The sequence below is a fragment of the Armigeres subalbatus genome, chromosome 3 (genome assembly GCF_024139115.2).
Source record: "Armigeres subalbatus isolate Guangzhou_Male chromosome 3, GZ_Asu_2, whole genome shotgun sequence".
NCBI lineage: Eukaryota > Metazoa > Arthropoda > Insecta > Diptera > Culicidae > Armigeres > Armigeres subalbatus.
In genome coordinates this window covers 157,699,416-157,721,987 of record NC_085141.1, presented here as the reverse complement: position 1 = coordinate 157,721,987, position 22,572 = coordinate 157,699,416, and the positions used below count along the sequence as shown (strand labels likewise).

General features: G+C 38.7%; 1 protein-coding gene across 2 annotated transcripts in view; it reads left to right on the top strand.

Annotated features, from left to right (window-relative positions):
* LOC134220768 (phosphatidylinositol transfer protein alpha isoform) overlaps positions 1 to 22,572 on the top strand; it is a 74,356-nt gene that overhangs the window by 49,744 nt on the left and 2,040 nt on the right. Inside the window, exons 3-7 of one of the 2 annotated variants that reach the window (XM_062699873.1) lie at positions 2,602 to 2,713; positions 2,941 to 3,092; positions 14,024 to 14,101; positions 15,245 to 15,354; positions 15,421 to 15,600. In XM_062699873.1, coding sequence (XP_062555857.1) covers positions 2,602 to 2,713; positions 2,941 to 3,092; positions 14,024 to 14,101; positions 15,245 to 15,354; positions 15,421 to 15,600 — 632 coding nt within the window. Of the gene's footprint in view, positions 1 to 2,601; positions 2,714 to 2,940; positions 3,093 to 13,480; positions 13,559 to 14,023; positions 14,102 to 15,244; positions 15,355 to 15,420; positions 15,601 to 22,572 lie in introns of both variants that reach the window. The other variant, XM_062699872.1, reaches the window with a different exon arrangement.

Genomic DNA, 22,572 nt, shown 5'->3' with positions numbered 1-22,572 from the left:
TTCCTGGAGAATTTCTGGAGGAACTTCCAGAGGAATTCCTGGAGGAACTCCTGAGGAAACTTTCGGAGGAACTTCTGAAGGAATTCCTGGAGGAACTAACGGAGGAACTCCTAGAAGAACTTCCGGAGGAATACCTCGAGGAACTTCCGGAGGAACTCCTGTAGGAGGTACTCCTAGAGGAATTTCCGGCTGAATTGCTTGAGGAACTTCCGGAGAATTTCCTGGAGGAACTTACGGAGGAATTCCTGGGGGAACTTATGGACGAATTCCTGGAGGAACATGCTGTGGAACTTCTGTAGGAACTTCCGGAGGAGCTTCTGGAAGAATTCCTGGAGGAAATTACGGAGGAATTACGAAGGAATACCTCTACGAACTTGCGGAGGAATTCCTGGGAGAATTCCGGAAAATTTCTAATGCACGACATTAATTCACGCCACCGCCAATCATCAGCGAAATGATCTATCCCGCTATCGCCGAGAAAAATTTCAATCGGCGCACAGGTCCAGATTGAATATGAAATAAAATCCTGTATGGAATTTTCGAACAAACTTCAATGGTATCCCAGGAAGAGTGCTTGGGAGCTGTTGTTCCAGGATGACGTTTTAGAGGAATCTTAGAAGGAACTCCTGTTTGAATCCGTGAATCTCTAGTGGAATCCAGGGATGATTTTTGAAGGATCTCATGGGACCAGAACCATTACATGAAATGAACAAGTTCCTAAAAAATAACAAAATAAATTAAATAAAAATAAATATTCAACCAAATTAATTTATCGTCATTTTAGTATAGCTGCTATTTTTTTGGAACTAAACTTACTGTAAAAACTTAATATATTACATATGTTTTTACAGCTGTTCCTTGAATTGTTTAAAGTAATAGTAATAGTAATAGTAATAGTACATCAACAATTCCTTCCTCTCCCTAGTTACGGTGAATATGGTCGTGGCCAGGAGTAGTAATCCTCATCCTTTTGTTATTTTTTGTCTGGACTTTGACTGGAATCAAGGACCACTCCCCTTCTTGATTTCTGATAGCATTCTAGATAAGGATCTCAAAAGTTAAACATGAGTATCACTAGTGTCCAATCTACGAATTACACCGTAACAATGCTAATGCTAATACTAATGCAAAGGAAATGTAAGCTCATGTTTATATATGGAGATTAAAAGGTAAAACAAATGTAAGAAACTGTACGATTGAGGCTCCAGATAGCCTAGTCGTTAAAACTACTAAATTATAATAAGCGGGTTTAATTCTAGGTCAGGGCAAAGAGAATCATAGAAGGAGAAGAATCTATAAGAACGGCATACAAATGACAAACGAAAACAGCACATAAAGTTCAAAACGGAACGTCGCACAGATGTCTTTTAAACTTGAGGCTCATTGACCTTCTTCTTAATTTAATATTGTAGAAAACGTAACTGAAGACTGGAAAAATGTGTTTGAGATGAAGAATATTTATGAAACCATGCGAAAAATAAATTACATTGTCTACCGGTGAGTATTGAAACCACACCACCCACCTGAGTAGCACATCTGACATAATTATAGTGACTGGTATACGGTCTAATCGAGTCATATATAGGGTCCATAGCTGACTTATTATGTTCTTACCACGCCTAATTGACCTATATACCACTTCACTTCGAAGATCATGACCATTCCATGTAGAACTCGTAAAACTAAAACACTTCACAAGAAAACATCTCCGTGTATATCACTGAGTATTTTGGGAATGTGAATCGACCTACTTTTTCACTTTTTCTTTGCAGACAATTTGATTGGCTCGTGTAATATTTAACAATTCGCGCTTACTGCTAAATGAACAACTAACTCAAACTGGAATGGACACTTTTACATTCATACGCAGTCCAACGTTGGCTAGCCAGGCTGCAGTATAATCACAACGATATAATTTGATAAACGATCGTTATACATGGGTCACATTCTCTGTATCCAATTACATGCTTATGTATGGTATATTTTCACATCATTTAGTAATTGATCATAAATCATGTCCTATTACGCTCGGGAAGGCGTGGAGCTATTTTGTAGCGCAGCAGTCAAGGACGAATGTTGGTCGGCAAACATTCACAGGAAATACCATTAATTTCAGCAAAGGATAAGAGCAGAGATTTTTCTTACTTTATGCTGAAAGAAAGTTAACGTTTTTGCCGGATGGATTTATTATTCCACCCGGCTAAGAAATTTCCGCAAAGTGTCCTGAACACCATTCGTTTCACTTCATATAACTGTTGCCTGTGTTAGGTTTGGATGGCCTCGTCACTGTCCTTCTAAATATGTTCCATGGTTGCTTGAGCGTTCCCAAGCTAATTCCAAGTCGGCTCCATGTTAATATAAAACCGGGCAAAGATTGTCTGACATACATTGAGCGCCAGTTAATTTATTTATTTATGGGGTACTTATGCTATAACAGCAGACCAAGAGTGACGACAGAAAAGAAATGTACTCATGATATTAATGGACATATGTGTCAGATAGAAAAGAAATGTGTGAAGAAAAGAAATCCTATAAGTTACATATAAAAAGTACTCTGAATAATATAAATTGATGCATTTCCATATCTTCTCATCTTTACAGTATCAAGTTGCACAGCTCTATTCAGTGGCAGAGGTGTCCAAAAACGAAACCGGAGGCGGAGAAGGAATAGAAGTGCTCAAAAATGAACCCTTCACTAATTACCCACTGCTCGGTGAGTTTAATACCAACCACTTAGCCAATCAAGTAAACCCGATTTTCACAAGAAAATTATTTTGAGCTTTTTAGTGGAATGTTTTCACCTGTCATAAGACGAGTTTGAACAATCCCATTGAATTCCACCACTTAAGTGGTGGAATTCAATGGGATTGTTCAAACTCGTCTTATGACAGGCCGATTTTCACGTTTTATCCATTTTCCGTTTTCCCCATCCATGCGCAGGAGGCAAATACTCTTCGGGACAGTACACCTACAAAATCTATCACTTGGCCTCGAAGGTCCCGGCCTTCATCAGACTGCTAGCGCCTAAAGGATCGCTGGAAGTGCACGAAGAAGCCTGGAATGCATACCCCTACTGCCGGACAGTTATAACCGTATGTATTTAGCAGAGAATGTAGTGAAAGATAAAAACGCCATCAGAGTAGCGTTCGACACCATTGCTCCCAGAAAGGGCACGACACTTCAAGAAAGGATAATGGGATGCGAAAATGTTCACTTTTCAGCCCCTCTGTAGTTTGGTGATGACTTGTTGAGAGGAATGGTAAACTGTACAGAGAAAATCATAATCCACGCGTTGACTCGAGAGGGAATGGTGAAATGTACAAAGAAAATCACAATCAACGCTAGGCTAAAATGCAGAAACGGAACTGAGTGTATTCGTGGGCTGATGGGGTTAGGATCACCACAAAACTTGTGCCGTTGCGGTGTCGTATACTTTTTGAGTAAACGGAAGTTGGTTTGGCAAATGATCTGGAAGTAATTTCCTGGCTTTGCGATGTGATGGGGAGGTGTTTTAGCAGACAGCCTATATCCTAGATTACACGTACAGAATGATAGATTGTAAGTATTTCTGATAAATAATGATAGCGATGCTTTGTTTTTATTTAATTAAAATTGGTTACGAATACTTACACAATCGAAACGTTTTATCACCAGTATTGGGACGTGTGTTTGGAAATCCCGTTGCTGATATAGTGGCGGTAATTTTGCGTTGCTCGCAAGAAAATGGGCTATCCTTTCGTAATAATTCGATTCTCTTTGGAATTTAAATAATTTTTTAATCACCAGATTTTTTTTTTGACTTTCTCGTATACTAAGTATACGTAAAGGCTATAATTTCACTCCAAAACCAAACTTTTGATAGAAGGCTCGGAGACCCATAGTGTTATATACCAATCGACTCAGCTCGACGAATTGAGGTGATGTCTGTTTGTGGGTATGTATGTATGTGTGTGTGTGTGTGTGTCTGTATGTATACAAATTTTGTAGACACACTTTGTGAAACTTAGCATGACTTGATTTACTCGCAACAAGTTGCATTCGACGGGAATGCGGTCCCATTGTTTGCTATTGAAAATTGGCCTGATCGGACATTGCATTTCGGAATTATTGAAAAATCATTGTTTTTTCCCAAGGGGGGACCTTGGAAAAAAAATTTCAAAACCGAAAAAAATTTTTTTTTCAAGAATGGTGGGATTGCATAGTAATTAATGCAAAAGCATGCAAAATGATAGAAAAAATGCAATATATCCCCCTAAAGTGCTTTTTTGACCTTTCCTATGTGATTTTTTCAGTACATTTTACGATGCACGAGAAAGGCATCATCGCCGCTAGGTGGATTAATCTGGGTTTTTAACCTTAGGATTGTTATAAAAATCTGTATACATATATTTACCAAATACACCCAGTTCTTTTTTTACACGGGTGGATTTTAGTCGATTAAAACCTTTAGCGTTAATAAAACTAGGATTTAACCCCATGAAAGTAATAACAAAAAATCAAAGAAAATTCAGGCGATAGATCAGGTTAACCGGGAAATTAAAGATTACCAACCGGGTTGAAAAAAATATTGTGTGTATTTGAATTTGATTTTTATAATTCTTTTCAACTTTCCAAATTTTAGTTTTCTCATCTATATTGCTGTTCGTATGTAATTTATATGTTTATCTCTTTGCTTGTCGGGTGTGACATCAATGTGTTGATATGTTAGCACTATGTATATAGTTTCCTGTTTTCGAAGTGTCTATTTCGAATTTTCTCGAAAAAATCTTAAGAATTTTCTCAACAATTCTTCTACTGCAGTAAATATTTCTAAATTTTTCTGAAGGATCCTGAAATTTCTACGAAAAATTTCACTAAATTTTCGAGAGAAACTCTATGATTAGCCTCCCTCTCCAGTCTGACATAGGCCTTCTTTGTTTCGTATTACCTTCTCCGAAGTGATGTTAAATAGCAGGCATGGAAGACCACCATCTTAACCGCAACCCTCTGCGCGTTTTAAAGGGACTCGATAATACCCCTGAAACTTGAACAACGCACATCACCCAATCTATCGTCGCTTCGACCAACCGTATCAGTTTATCCGGAAATCCGTGTTCGTGCATTAGCTGCCATAGCTGGTCTTGATCGATTCTATAATATTATTATGCTATAATAATTCTATAATAATATGAAGTCCATGAACAAATAGTGTATGGGCTAGGGTGGTTCAAAAAATCGATTTTGCTTTACAACGGTCATTTGATTCTGTATCATGCTCTGAGTATCATCCGAAAATTTGAGCTCATTTGGATTAAAACTGATTTAGCACAGACGAGCTCGGTGGTCTAGTGGCTACCGCTTCTGCCTTATATGCAGGAGGTCGTGGGTTCAATTCCAGGCTCGTCCCTTTCCTACTTTGTATTTCTATCTTAGTTCTTCCTGCATCTTTCTTAAGTAGGTGTCCAACAAACCATCCTTCCCCTTCCTCAGCATTCGCAAGGACGTGGCCAGGACAGATCTCGACTATTGGAGAGTACATTGCTTCCATCTAAGAGTTAGTGATTAGTCCCAAATCAATATCTGTGGTAACGGATGAAAGTGATGCTACTCTCATACAATAGTCTTGGCTTGTACCACCTACGAATTTGTGCGAACTACTAAATGCTAATGCTAATGCTAATTTGGATTAAAACTGATTTAGCACAAGCCGTTTTAAGTTTGCATGTAATTAGTATGGGGAAAATTATTTTTTTATTATACTGATTATGGCGCTTCCTCATTAAGATGACACGGGAAGCACTAACAATCATAAAATCGTCATCATTTTCATCATTGAATGCTTAACTTTTTTTCTACAACAAATATGATTTTGAAAAAGAGTTCAGTGCGAGATTTCTCTTGTTTCGGACTGCAGAACGATGACGCGATCGGCCGAAATATTTGTTCTGCATTGCGCGGCCGGTAATAAAAATCAGTTCAGTGCGTGATTTCTCTTGTTTCGGACTGCAGAACGATGACGCGATCGGCCAAAATATTGTTCTGCATTGCGCGGCCGGTAATAAAAATCAGTTCAGTGCGTGATTTCTCTTGTTTCGGACTGCAGAACGATCGCGTGTTCGGCCGAAATATTTGTTCTGCATTGCGCGGCCGGTAATAAAAATCAGTTCAGTGCGTGATTTCTCTTGTTTCGGACTGCAGAACGATCGCGCGATCAGCCGAAATATTTGTTCTGCATTGTGCGGCCGGTAATAAAAATCAGTTCAGTGCGAGATTTCTCTTGTTTCGGACTGCAGAACGATCGCGTGATCGGCCGAAATATTTGTTCTGCATTGTGCGGCCGGTAATAAAAATCAGTTCAGTGCGAGATTTCTCTTGTTTCGGACTGCAGAACGATCACGTGATCGGCCGAAATATTTGTTCTGCATTGCGCGGCCGGTAATAAGAGTAGCTATCGAACAAATAAGTGCAGTGCGTGTTTTAGTCGTCGGGAAAGAAAAAAAGTATCTATCTTGTGTTCGGTGGCTCATGCGCATGTCGCGCGCGGTCGAAAAAAGCGAATTCTTCAATAGTTTGCTGTAGCCATCGAACAAGTGAATACAGAGTGCTGCGCTTCCGTGCGGTCGTTCAAAACGCGAATCTCCTTGGCTTTCATATGCCACCGGGCGTGCATGTTTTAAACTTTTAACTCGTATTAGTGTCATTTCCCATCCCATAGATCGCATCGCTTACCAAAGTGAATCCAGATAAATTATCCTTTGTAACTAAGACGATATCCTATCCCAAGACAATCGTGGAGATGCAGAGGTATACTCGGTCTCTAGTAGCAACGAGAGTCGGACTAACAATCCTTCCATTCCTATATGACCGTGAGGACGTGGCCGGCGCCGTTATTGACTTTAAATATTTGAGCTCCCGAAACGTGTACATTGAGAATGGGTAGCTAATCCCAAGCCCCATTCATTGTGTTCTCTGTACAATTTCACAAGTTCAGTCAATCACGGAGTAGCAACTACGAATTGTGCGGTCATAATGCTCATGCTCATGCTCAACAAATATGATTTTGAAAAAGTATCACCGGTGCGTGCTTACTCGCAATCTACATGTTGATACATTTACAGTTACATCAAACAACTGAAAACCGAAATACGCCGCTCCAAAGTTGCGAGGTGAAAATGCTAGAAAGAGACGAAAGATAGGAGAAATAACACGGTGTTTAGCAAGATTTTATTTATGTACAGGTTATATGACTTCGTCAGTAGATGGGAATAACCAGCGCGGGGGGGGAACATAAATTTTCAGTGCAAAGCGTAAACAAACGAGCAAAAACTCTATACAAAAATCCAAGATGGCTGAGTTGGGGATATTTACAGGTCGGATAACATGTACATAAAAAAATCTTGGTGTTTAGTGCCTCCCCGAGTCACCTTAAGCGCAGGTTAAAAGCATAGCTAAAAGGAATACTCAAAAGCTTTCACTCAGCGGACAGGGCAGGACACTCAGAACATGATACATAATCAGATGAGCGTTGTAGAGCAAAATCGATTTTTTGAACAACCCTGGGCACGTTGTATTTCCGACATTGCTGAAGTAGATGGCGAACACCAGGTCCGTGTAAGAGCGTTCGCTCATGATTCCCGCCCACGCTAACTTTCACCTACTCAGTAACTGAGTAAAATAGTATTGCCCTCTCTTTTCTTCCCACGGAAATTTTACTCAATTTCCGTCAAAAGCAGGACAATTGAAAACTATGAGTAGATGAAAATTAGAGTGCCTGTTGCTGTCTCAATTGCTTCGGCAATTCATTGGTGCTAGTTGACATACAATTTGGGAGAGTACCTTGTGTGATTGCTCGGTGCAGCTTATCGCTTTTTTTGTAGATGGGACACACGACACTTTCTATCTACTTCTGCGGCAGAACCTCATCGTCCCAAATTCTGGTAATTACCCAGGGCAGCGTTCTAACCAGTGCCTCATCACGGACTTTGAGTAGCTCTCCTGGTAATTGGACAACTCCAAGAACTTTTTTTTTAGTCGGTCTATCTCCTTCTGGAATTCCTGGAGATCAGGCTTTGCCCGATTGTATCGTTTCTTGTTTACTCTCGTGCGGTATTGCATCAATTTCGTCCATTCTGCATTATTCTCCTCCAGTAATTGCTCTCATTCGCCGTCATATCAGTCGTTTCTCTGATCTGGACCACTATGCCTAATGCAATCCGGGGCTTGGTGGCTACAAGGATACTGCTTCTACCTCATACGCAGGATGTCGTGGATTCAATCCCAGGTCCGTTCCATTCTCCTACTTTGTATCTTTCTCTATATTTCTCATGTTCTAGCAATCGCTAGAACTGGAAATGGACTTACATACCGTTTCCATTTCTTTACTATTACCTTCAACTTGACTATTCTAGTAGAAACTGCTAGTGCTAGGATTGGAAATGAACGAAAAGCTCGTTTCCCCTACATCCAATAAGAAATAATATCAGTTGCTTTCTCCTATCTATCATATTAGCAGCTTTAGACGAACCTCTGCCCCCCAAAACTTAGCCCAGAAATTCCAACAAATTCTGCATGAACTCGTGGCAAGTGGCTTGCAGTGGGCGAATGATTGCATCATCATTTCCTCCCCTTCCCTTGACTTGCATTCTGACGTGGCATGCGCCAGTGTGACCTAACAAATGAGATCGCCAGTACTTGTACATTGAAGATGAGTGCTAGTCCCAAGCAAATCTGTTGGTTCTCTGTGCAAGAACAGCTGATCTGCTCATAATGGAGTAGCAACTACAGGCTGTCAATCAAGCTGAAGCTCAAGTTCTGGGACCACTATGCCTAATGCAGTGATTGCGGTGGACGGATAGCCATCTTCAAGAGAATCGCCTAGCTGCTCTGTCGTTGGAAGTGCCGCTTCCAACTACTGTCTGTCTTGTAGCCGCCCAATATTTAGCCGCGGAATTCGACTTCAACGCGTGTTGTACACCGTCGAAAGTTTTGAGCACTGGCATACTGTAACGAGGTTATGACCGGATTCTATATTCGCACTGCGGTAATTGAGGATGTTCGTGATGTCGGAGAGAGTTTACCGTCGATTAGAACGTGGTCGAGATGGTTTTACGTTTCTTGGTAGGGTGATCTCCATGTAGCATTGTTGGATATTCTTGCGGGTTAAGAAAGTGCTTCGGACTGCAATGTTTATACATCGTTGGCCGTTGTTGATATGATATAGACTATCCGGTCCGGTCACCGGTCTATCAAGTCGTTGATGACGATTTTGATGTCCCGCAGTGGGCATCTATCGTAAGTCTGCTCCAGATGTGCATAGAACGCATCTTTCTTGTCATCGGGTCGCACTTCGTGTGGGCAGTGCACGTTGATGATGCTGTAGTTGAAAAAAAGCTATTTTATCTTCAGCTTGCGCATCCTTGCGCTAATTGGCTGCCCAATCACACGCTATGGCGCATCTTACCCAGCACGATTACGCTTGTTCCGAGCTCGTTGCTGATGCCACAGCTTTGGTAGAAAGTAGCCACTCGATGCCCGCTATTCCACACTTTCTGTCCTGTCCAGCCAATTTCCTACAGTGCCACTACGTTGAAGTTTCAGGGATGTAATTAATCGCAGCTTATCCTATCCCAACATGCGATACATAGCAACCTACAATTCCACGTCCTAAGATGCCAATCGTGATACTTTATTCGTTGCCTATTCATTGCCGATTGTATCGGCCTATTGCCGATATTGCCTGTATTGCTTGCGCAAACCTCCTATCTCGCCGGGGGTTCGTATCAGATACATATATACGCCGATGGCTCGCATACAGCTTTTAATAGAAGTTTAACAGAGCCCAGTGTCAAACCTCACCACATTCTAGGCAAGCCCCGCAGTGGCATGGAAGGCCAAGCTAGACTAGCTCTGGACTATAGTCTCTGCTGCCCTTAAGAGAGAATTATTGTCACGGTTTAATTCTCTTTGAGCAGTTTGTATAAAGTTATATTTTTTTTTTATTCCATCATTGGACAACTGTTCAAGCAAAAGGTTTTAATAGGACAGCTTTCTTGAAAAGCGTTGAGACTTTTTGCCTTTCTCGTATACTAAGTATACGGTAAAGGTTATATGATCGCTCCAAAAACAAACTTTTTATAGAAGGCCCGGAGACCCATAGTGTTATATACCAATCGACTCAGTTCGACGAATTGAGGTGATGTCTGTGTGTGTGTGTGTGTGTGTGTGTGTGTGTGTGTGTGTGTGTGTGTGTGTGTGTGTGTGTGTGTGTGTGTGTGTGTGTGTGCGCAAAACTACTCAACAAAATGTCACTCTTTTTTCTGGCACTTATTCTCAACTGATTTGCTCGCAAACAAGTTGCATTCGACGCAGAATCCTGTCCCATTGTTTCCTATTTGAAATTGGCCAGATCGAACTATGGGATCGAGAGTTATGGCCAAAATACAAATTCATACGAAAAATCGCGTAAAAATGTCACTCATTTTTCGGACACTTGTCCTCAACTGATTTGCTCGCAATAAGTTGCATTCGTCGCAGAATCCTGTCCCATTGATTCTTATTTGACATTGGCCAGATCGAACAATGGGATCGAAAGTTATGGCCAAAATACAAAGTCATACGAACAACTCGCGTATACAATGTCTCTCTTTTCTCGGGCATTTATCTCTAACCGATTTGCTCGCAACAAATTGCATTCGACGCAGAATTCTGTCCCATTGTTTCCTATTTGAAATTGGCCAGATCGAACTATGGGATCGAAAGTTATGGCCAAAATACAAAATCCTACGAAAAACTCGCGTAAAAAATGTCACTAATTTTTGGGGCACTTATCCTCAACCGATTTACTCGCAACAAGTTGCATGCGACGCAGAATCCTGTCCCATTGTTTCCTATTTGAAATTGGCCAGATCGGACTATGGGATCAAAAGTTATGGCCAAAATACAAAATCCTACGAAAAAATCGCGTAAAAAATGTCACTCATTTTTCGGGCACTTATCCTCAACCGATTTGCTCGCCTCAAGTTGCATTCGACGCAGAATCCTGTCCCACTGTCTCCTTTTTTAAATTGGCCAGATCGAACTATGGGATCGAAAGTTATGGCCAAAATACAAAATCCTACGAAAAAATCGCGTAAAAAATGTCACTCATTTTTCGGGCACTTATCCTCAACCGATTTGCTCGCAACAAGTTGCATGCGACGCAGAATCCTGTCCCATTGTTTCCTATTTGAAATTGGCCAGATCGAACAATGGGATCGAAAGTTATGGCCAAAATACAAAATCATACGAAAAAATCGCGTAAAAAATGTCACTCATTTTTCGGGCACTTATCCTTAACCGATTTGCTCGCAACAAATTGCATTCGACGCAGAATCCTGTCCCATTGTTTCCTATTTGAAATTGGCCAGATCGAACTATGGGATCGAAAGTTATGGCCAAAATACAAAATCCTACGAAAAAATCGCGTAAAAAATGTCACTCATTTTTCGGGCACTTATCCTCAACCGATTTGCTCGCCTCAAGTTGCATTCGACGCAGAATCCTGTCCCACTGTCTCCTTTTTTAAATTGGCCAGATCGAACTATGGGATCGAAAGTTATGGCCAAAATACAAAATCATACAAAAAATCGCGTAAAAAATGTCACTCATTTTTCGGGCACTTATCCTCAACCGATTTGCTCACAACAAGTTGCATTCGACGTAGAATCCTGTCCCGTTGTTTCCTATTGAAAATTGGCCATATCGGACTATGGGATCGAAAATTATATCATTTTTGCCTTTTTTATGGAAAAATCGCTAAAAAAATGTCACTCATTTTTCGGGCACTTATCCTCAACCGATTTGCTCGCATTAAATTGCATTCGACGCAGAATGTCTCATATTTTCTTATTGAAAATTGGCCAGATCGGACTATGGGTTTAGATGTTATGGTCAAATTACTATTTATTGTGAAAAAGAGTTCAAAAAAGTCTAGCTCATTTTTTTTAGCACTTAGACTTCATCTATTCCCCCCCAAGCAACACAAGTTCAACAAATCTGGTTGCAGTAACCATATAGTGACTGAATCCGGTCATATATAAGTTACTGTGATTGATGTGCAATATGTGTGCTTCTCAGGTCGCTCGCAACAGATTGCACTCGACGCAGAATCTTGTCCCATTGTTTCCTATAGAAACTTGACCGGATCGTACAATTGGGTCAAAAGTTATGGCGAAAATACTAATTTTAAAACTACAAAATAAAATGCCATTTTTTGCTCTTATGCTCATCCGATTTGTTTGGAACAAATTGCGTTTGGCGATAATTTTTTTATGCATATAAAAAAATATGAAAAATAAGACCAATCAGCATATTGGTGTTATTTGAGATTTTTCCAAACCTTTTGAACGAACGAGAAAGGCACCATCACCGCTAGGTGGATTAATCTGGGTTTTTTTAGATACAGTTGGGAGCCGATTCTAACCGTGAAAGGGATTTGATATTAGATTCAATGCTATAGTCTTCGGATCTGAGAACGGCTGAATATGAAACCCAATCAGTTACCTTGAGATCTTTGAACGAATTTTTGAACGTTAGACACACTTCCAATTAGAAATATTTTTGTTTATGATTTGATGTAGATATTTAAACAAAAACATGACAGTTTTTAATCTGATCTAGATAGATTGACTACCAAGAGTCAGATCCAGAAGTTCTTGTCTCATGAAGAGTTTAAATGTTGATTTATCATCTGCATTACATATGTGTATTGATATTTTTGCCTTTCTCGTACAACAAAGGCTATCATTTCACTCCAAAATCAAACTTTTTATAGAAGTTTTGAAGACCCATGATATATAACAATCGAATCAGCTCGTCGAGCTGAACAAATGTCTGTCTGTCCGTGTGTATGTGTGTGTGCAAACGAAAACCGAAAAACATTAGCCACTTTTTTATATTGTAATTCTTAATTGATTTTCTCGCAACAAGTTGCGTTCGACGGGGAATCACGAAAGTTATGAAGAAAATGGTGTGTTGAACCATATACGGTTGATTGGTTGTTTGCCTTACAGCGTTGGCAAGCGCCGTAATGTAGGCAATTGTTTTTTAGGTGTATCATACTGATGAAAAATCAAGGGATTGAATCGAAAAAGCCATCGTCACCGCCAAGTGGATTAATCTGGATATATAGGTAGGGAACTGTAATCGATACTTATCCCTGATATTGATGTTTGTACATCCCAATTCCGTATGATGTGTGTTTGCGTCACTTCCGATAACCAAGGAAGTGTTGTGGGTTCGATAGTAGGAGCCTAGCGTAAATATTTCTGACTGCCACAATGACTTTTTTGATGGCTTCGGTATATAATTAAAAAGGTAATGGACGATTTTCTCTGTACATGTTTTCATTGTTAAACATTAATGTATTCTCACTTCACTATAAAGTCAAACCATTTTTGGTTTTCTTTCAATCATAACCTAACTTATCATCATTAACATGCCAAAAAATACCGTATACAAACAGAATCCCAAATGGATGAAGGAGAAGTTTCTTCTGATGGTAGAAACGCTGCATGCCGAAGATGTTGGAGAAATCGAAAATGTAAGTGATCCGAACAGTGTGATAAATCTAATCATTTGTCTTTTTTTCTGCGCCTCTTTCTGTCTGTTTCTTTACATGCCAACCGATATTCCTGTAAATCCTTACGCTTTCCATGCAATTCAATAACACTCAATACACCTTACAATGATTCCTGACCTTGTGTGCTGGTTTTGGTGTGCGACTATCCTCAAACTAATCCCGAAAATGTTCACGGAACTGAAAACACGGTCCCATTCATCACTTTGAATCGGTGCGGGTGTTTGTGCGTATGTGTGTCTGTGCGTGCGTGCAAATGCGTAATTCCCGGCTTTCCATCCCTACCAACCACCTAATGGAATCAAAACACGTGTAAAAAATCGCGCGAAATGACGCAAATGGTGGCTATCTTTTGTCTGGTGTTGCGTGATGGTGATGTGGCGGTGTGGAAACTCCAACCAATTCTATTCTACTAACCATCAATCAAAGAATCCCGGCTACATGAAGGAAAATTTCATCATCTGTATCGAATCACTGCACGTCGCCGATGGCGGTGATCAGACTAATGTGAGTGATTGCAGCCGCACAGTTCGAACAGAACAGCTTTACTCTACTCTTGCACTCTTTGGTAGAACTTTCTGTAGCATGAATTAGACATAGGCTTCTAACACGCTAACAGCTAGAGACTGAAGTGAAACTCCACTTCATAGGTTTTAGAGTTTATTATGAAGATTTCTTCAATTCATAATCTTTTTTGTGATAGTCAAAACTTTCGCATTTATTCACAACACGGTGTCAGCACAGATATTATTTAAAAATCGCAAACTTCTTGCCGCACGTTTTACCATAATATTGTCACTTATTCATAATTGATTAGATTTAGTAAAAGTAACTTGCTTGTGGAATACATATATAATATTTTAACATATATCGCCTTTTTATCACGTAACTGTTAAACATTAAAATAAATATTCACTCATTTACTAATCAAATAGCAATGGATTAATAGTTATAATAGGCTTAGGTATTACCATGATCAACAAATAAATATTTTTCAGATAAATTGGTTAAGAATAACATGAACAATCAGTTTTCTTTAGAAATGCCAGTAAATAAAATTTAAATTTTTTTATTGCTGGCTTTCGACATTATTTCCTATCTTTTGTTTTGGTTTTCCAGTCCCCATCTAACTTTAGAATATTGTAGAAAAAATATAGAGATATACTTCGTTTTTACACCGTGTTGCTAGTTGTAAACTATTTTAACGATAGATCACTAGGTTTAAGTAGTTCAAATCTCCAAACCTGTGTACTATTATACTAACATATTGGATAACCTTAATGTACAATATCATATTATAGACTTAAGACTTCTTAACATATTTTGTACATAGCTTTAATTCTTCTACTGCTCATTTTAAATTAGATCTTTATAACATTTCAAATGAGATTCAATTGGCCACTCTCTCTACTTTCAATCCATTTGTACAATTTCGCCTACACAGTGTCAGTCTCTGCATGTTTCCGCCCATTCGTTTGCAACTCTACCCATTCATCACTTCTATCACAATATGTACATCCAAAACACTAGATTTGTCTATTTTTTTATTTGATTCACTCTATTAGTTGAATATTTATAATAAATACATATTCCATTTCTTTTGCATTGAATTTTCTGATATTTCGCCGTTCAACTCCGAAAAAATATCAGGCTCATGAGCTGCCACCGGAGAAGCTGAAACAGCGTGATGTGGTACATATTGACATTGCCAACGATCCAGTGACGGCAGCGGACTACAAAGAATCAGAAGACCCTACCAAGTAATACATTCCATCTAGTTTTTTTTACTCACAACCTTATTATCTATTGGCCATTTTACCCCGTAGATTCAAATCGGTGAAAACCGGTCGAGGACCGCTGGTCGGTCCTGAGTGGAAGAAGAAGGTGCAGCCGGTGATGACCTGCTACAAGCTTGTCACCTGCGAATTCAAGTGGTTCGGGCTGCAGACGAGAATAGAGAACTTCATTCAGAAATCAGAGCGAAGACTGTTCACAACTTTCCACCGGTATGTACTAATGGTGTCTAAAGTAAGATGCGGATTGATAAATATACACCGGGAGAAGTGAAAACTAATACGAAAACGAAAAGGCCGATTTTTTGGGACTTCCACATAAGGCTGAATCACATAAAGCTGAAAACTCATAAGGCTGAAAAAGTAAAAATCTTACATAAGGTTGAAATAACAAAAGGCTAAAACTCTAAAGGCTGAAAATCGCAAGAAACCGATTTTTTTGGAAGAATTCACATTTGTTGTTAATAACTAAATTGAACCAAAACCTTCTTGCGAATCAGAATGAATCTCTAAGAAACACTGGGACAAGTTGAAACGATTTGTATACCAAAAACACGCTAAGAATTTCTCACTCAATTTTTTTTTGTGTATCTAATGTACGAGAAAGGCACAAACACCGCTAGGTGGATCAATCGGGGTTTTTTCTTTTCAAAGTTGAACTTTGTAGTGCTGTAAAAAAATCACCCTTAGATAAATTTTGAATCCGTTTGCGGTGTTTGCTAGATCGGATTAAAGATTACACACAAAAAATATTCATTTTTTTGCATATTCAAAAAGTAAACAAAGGAATCCAGTTTGGTGCTTGCAGCGCTACTATTGGACTCTATCGGCTACCCGATCAAGAATGCATAACAAAATTATAATGCGTTATTTATTTCAGAAAAATATTGTAACAAAATGTGTTATAAATTTTGCTGGTTAGTTGTTAAAATAACAAAAATTATATCAAAAATACCTCTAGCCATAACATAATTAAAACAGAGGTTGATACCTTCATATCAACATTATAACAAACGTTGATATAATTTTTCTGTACAAAAATCTACTTTCAAGGTAATTGCCTACATCACGGATAGAAATCTGGTACGCTACCACGCCGGATTTCCATCCATAATGTAGGCAATTAACTTTGTTCCAGCTATGTATTAATATCGAGCGGGTTCAAGTTATACTGAAGGTGATTACCTCCGATTTTTTTCCAATGTCTACAAAAAATGTAGGCAATTATTTTGTGAAAATATTCATAACTAATGTTGTTATAATTTTGATATGAAATAAAACTGGCCGAAGACACATTTTTATCGAATTATCTAATTATAACACACGTTGTTTTAAATAACAACAATTGATAGAATTGAGTTATAATTTTGTTATGCATTCCTGATCGGGTAGTCATAGAACCTGGCCGCATTTATAAGTTTAAATCACGGTACGTTTTATTCCAAACCATGATCAGTTTTCATCTTGTATAAATGTAACAATTTTAACTATTAAACATTTTTTTCGCGATTATATGATGCTGTCAATTGATTTAGGATAAAAATGGTTTCTTTTAATATATTGATTTCACTCCTGGGAAAATGGTACAAGTTTAGGACGTTGTGAAATCGCTTAATATTACTATTTAAACAAAATGATTGAAAGTTTAAATGAATTAGTTAGAAGTTATTTTCGGTTTATGGTCCCATCCGCAGAAAAATTCTTCCGGCCGAATGACCTGTTCGGCTTAATTAATCCCCAGCATGCTTGCTACCAAGGGCCGCACTGAAATTGTGAGCGATTGAAGCGGGCCGCAGTATTTCTGCAATATTTTTTGCAGTTTTTAATCAATTTTACATAATATTGTATATTTGAACAAAGTACAGTCAAATTTCACTCGTTGGGCTATCTTTAGTTGGGCGCCCGTTAGTTGGGCTGTAGCCTACTTAAAACGAAGGTGGACGTCAAATTATGACATCAACGGCAGTTTTTTTTCTTTTTCGCAGTTGGCAGCTCTGAATTTCTATTGTATTCGCTGATTTGACAGATGAAATCTCAGCCCAACCAACGAAAGTCTTTCACTAGATGGGCTACGAGTTTAGCCCAACGAGCGAAAGTTGACTGTATTTTATTGCTGTGAATCTTTTTTAAATAAAATATGTGCTTGGAAAAACATTTCATTCTACAGGTTTTATCGCCGTAGCTGACTTTTAGTCTATAGTACCGTTTTTGAAGTAGCGGACTTGAAACGAAAAAAATTTTTTTCGTCATAGCATGTTTTTGGCTCAGGTTTCCCAAAAGATCGTATGTCGTCTGATTATGTAATAACGCTCATGTGTTTTTTTATGCTCGAGGTTTATTGTTTACTATAACCAGTCGTAGCAAATAACGAAGAGGTTCTGGGAAAACCCTATTGGGATTCTGAGCAGCATCCGACTGGAATTCTGAACAGAATCCGTTTGGAATTCTAAACCGAATCCATTTGACATTCTGGAAGAACTCGCTTGAGCTTCTGAACAGAATTTCGGTCAAGATTCGGAAAATAATCTTTTCGGAATTTGTTTGAAATTTGAATAGCGTCCGTTTAGGATTAAACATAATAGTGCTGTCCAATGAGCAGCTCGAAGTAGCTCGAAGTTGTTCCCGTCCTGCTCGTTCTTTTTTGTCAACAAATGGGCATGAGTAGGACAGGGAGAAACTTCGAGCTACTTCAAGCTCTCATTGGACAGCATTAATATGTTTGAAATTCTGAACGAATCCGTTTAAAGGTTCTGAACATAATCTGTTTGCGGTTCTGAAAAAGTTCGAATGGTATTTTGAACAGAATCCATAGTTGATATCCAAAATTTCAGTTCATTTTCGCCAAACCAAACTTAATAAAAAAATCAATTTCAAATCTACGATTGAAAACAAATTTGCTATTATCATAACCCGGGGCGATAACATCGAAGTTTATTTGCTGTCGACCCACATTACCTCCATCATAGTGATAAAATTATTCACGACATATAAACAGGAAAAAATGTAAACATAAATATAAACATGGGAAAAAATTGATTTCAATATTTCGGTTCGTTACGGGCCAGGGTTTGCAGAAATCGCTCTCGATAGATAACGAACAACAATAAAAGAGAGGCAAAAACCTTTTCGGATCATATCAATCCATGAAAACAAAACTATCGCACTTGTATGCAAGTTGAAAAAAAACTGATTCGGATAGGCGGCTTCCACCGAGGGGGTTTGATAAAACATATTTTTCTCGCTAATTTTATGTTGGGGACCATATTCTTTTCGCACAGCTGTGTAAAACAAGTGTAAATGCATCATCAATGCCCCCCGAATCAGTTCATTATCGTAACAGCAACCGAAAAACGTCTTTCACGGTATGCTACCTATCGAGAGTGTATACGGTGTATACAGAAATGATATGTGAGAGATTTTCTCATTCTCTTTTGGATTCAAACCATGGTACGGGCAGATTGCGCTGAACAAACACAAATCGTAGAACTTTCTGGGAAATCGTGTAAAGGTGGTTAAGTTCACTGCACGAAGCTGCAAGATCTCGTTTAACCCTAATGCTCCTTTTTGACGTAGAACTACGTCTGTCTTTTCTATATTGGGGTACACTTTACGATTGCAAAAAACTGAAAAACGTCACGAAAATATGATAGACTTTGATCGTTAATAGCTTAGCCGTTTCTCGATGGATTTTCAATTTTCTTGGACCATTCGATCAAGGAAGAGTCAATGCTTCATACCCAATGTACACTGAAGTCGTTTTTTACGCGGTTATTTTTACAGGAATTGTTTTTTATGCGATTTTTTTCACTCGACTTTCTAGACTTCCGCTGTTCATCCAGACATATTTTGGAATTAACGCGGTTTTTTACGTTGTTTTCATCTACGCGGCCCATATCCCCTGCGTAAAAACCGACTCTAGTGTGTTGCAATATCAATGTTATTATATTATTATATTTTCTATTAATTTAATTATATTAATTATATTGATTATATTTTCTATTAAAAACTTGCTAACAGCTTAGCACTCGGTTTCGGTGATTCAGTCAATCTCGTAAGTGCATCGCAAGCTTCTTCTTTTTCCATAGCACTACATTCCAACTGGAACTTTGCCTGCTTTTCAACTTGGTAATCTATTGGCATTTCTTTAGTTATTAATTAAAAGCTTTTTATGTCCACCATTGCAGGGCTTTTAGCTGGTGCAGTTCGTTTCTGCTAACATAAACGTGCGTTTTCTCTCGAAAGCTTGGGGGCGTTTGACGGCAGCTTCTTGCTTACGTCTATTGATGCCAGTAGAGGGGCTCGAAATTTTCTTCGCTGCTGCAATGATTGCGTTCTGGTAAACTTTCTTCGGCTCGTTTTTGCTGATTCGTAGGTGTCTGCCAGAGAAAACGCTAGGTCCGACGCAACTCACGTGAAGGAATATTGCGAGAAAAGAGAAAAATTCTAATTTTGCGGAGCAAAGAAGAAGAAGCAGACTGAGTGTCGGAAACTTCAAAATGGCATGCACTGTACGAAAAATGTTGATATTTCTTGATATCAAGAAGATTCGAGGAATCTAAAATGTTTCAAAATCACATAAATACATATATGACAAAATGCCTTTAAAGTACCATAAAACTTGTTAAAAAAATTTAGCGGCATATAACACTCGTTTAAAGTTGCATATTCTCGTTGATTTTAATAATCAATATTCAATGAAAATAAATACTAAGGGATGGAAATCCATATATTGTGTGCGTGTCTGTCAGAAAAAATAAACCAAAAAAATTTACCGTGCAACAAGTGATTTGACGTTTGCGGAACAGCTTTCCGACAGTCGACCGTCGGACCCCGGTTAGAATTTTTCAATCTTCTCGCAATAATAATTATTATTAATAAACTGCCAAACTTCTTTGTCGCGTCTACTTTGACTGACTCCATAGGATGACCACCAAATGCCGTTGACAGCCCAGCTTTCGCAATGGGTTTTTCTGTAATGAGCCACCAGGGGCTTAGACTGATTTAGTGACGGGTGCTTAGTCTCTGTTCCAGTTTGCGTCGTACACTATCAGCCAGGGTTGTGATTTTCAAATTTTGAAATCGATTATCATTTAAATGTAAACCTAACTACATAATACCAATTTAATGTCAACAATGAAATTCAATCGGATGTTTGGCATTGTGTTTTGGTGTTATGTAGGAAAATAAGTTCAAAAGTAGCATTTACCAATAATGCTTCGAATCGAGATACAATTCTCGCTTAACTTTTCAAAAGGACCTAAGTAACATTTTTTTCATGAATTAATTTGAATAGCGCAATCAACAGAAAAACATGAAAGCTTTTGATTGCAGTACTCAAATTGATTCATGAAAAAAATGTTACTTAGGTCCTTTTGAAAAGTTAAGCGAGAATTCTCGGGTACTTATTCAAAAGGACGTATGTGATTTTGTAAACAAAGATTCAAACGTCGATTTGTCCAATCTGATGGCACTCCCACGCAAACCAACACCACCACCAGCTAGCCGAAGGCCTCCCCTACCTGTCTGTAGTGATGGTTTGCGTGAGAGTGCCATCAGATTGGACAAATCGGCGTACGAATCTTTGTTTACAAAATCACATACGTCCTTTTGAATAAGTACCCGAGAATTATTGAACGATTCTTACTCTCTAGCGAGTTTTTATCAATTGATAGTTTGGATATGTAAACGCTTGAGAGCGTTGTTCATCCTCGATTATTTGAAATTTTATGTTTATCTTCTTTTTCAAATCAATCTCAGGAGCATATAGGATAAACACATAGTTCAACGTCACCTTTGCGTACAACCCAATTGGGCTGCACCTTTGAGTTTTTGTTATGCTTTCCGGAAAACTTTGGCCCTTTGGGTAATAAGGTATTTTATGAGACGTTTCGCGGTGGCCCGATTATTTACTTTTGATGTTTTGTTTTGATGTGATTCTGCGTGAACATTCCGCCAGGTCCGAACACAAAATAATGTTTTAAACGTTTTACTTTTCATTCGTGTTTTCTTCAGCTTTTCATGCTTAGAATGCAATGGTATGAATAAACTAACGACACGTTTTAAGAATCATATGAAAAATTTTGTTCTTAAGCCCTGGTAGCCGAAAAGTGAAATAGGTAGAATTGATGATGGGACCCATCGAAATGTTATGCCCGAAATTAACAAACAAACGGGCTCCCACTAATTGTCAAAGTCGATAAACACGAGAAAAACAGCTGTTTCGATCTGTCTCATAAAATGCCTTATTAAGTTAAAAAATAATAGAACGTGGGGTAAAATGAGCAATATTTTAGCTTCTTTAGTCATGCGGTGGACAAAAATAACTCCACTCGGTTCCATGAAAAAATCTAGATCAGGCGAGTAATGTGAGGTTATTAGAAAGGAATTCGAGGAATATGAGAACGTGGGGTAAATTCTGCAAGATCTCAAATCCCAACCCAACATCGTGCAGTAAACAGAGCTCACATAACACGATTTTTTGGAAAAATTTGATGTCGAATGTGTTATGTTTGGTCCATTATACATAACTTCGAACTTGACGAATTACATTACAAATACGGAGCAATGGGGTAAAACGAGGTGTTGCAGCTTCATGCAGTGAACTTAACCACCTTTGCAGAATTCCCCAGAAAGTTCTACGATTTTTTCCCATTGTGCAGTGCTTCGACATCATATTGATACGAGCTTGACAGGTTCTCGAATACACCAAAATATTGGAAATAATAAAAAGCTTTTCCGGTCGTAGAATGTTTATCAATGGGCCACTTGTAGTGTATTCTCAGAAATCCTTTGCGATCCGCTAGAAAAGGCTTAGAGGGTCGCACTTCAGGGATCACTGGGCTTAATAGTTTCTTCGACTAACTAGTTTTTGCCTAATAACCGCTTCGCCCAAACGTGCTCTAAGCTTTTTATATGGTATCAGCAGTCAGTCGAATAGGACTTTTACTACACAAGTCTGTTTACTCTGCTTTGTTCTTCTCCGAGATAGCTAACTTGGTAAATTCATAGGTTAATTGCCTATGGTAAATTGCTGATGAAGAAAATGTGTAGGAGCCGGACAATTCTAAATACTCATCCTACTTGGTTGGCACGTGTACAAAAGAGAGAGTTAGAGTCGTCCCGCTAAGCTGCGGATGACGACGGAGGTCCTTCGTACCTTACTAGGGAAAGCACCTGTCTAGCGTA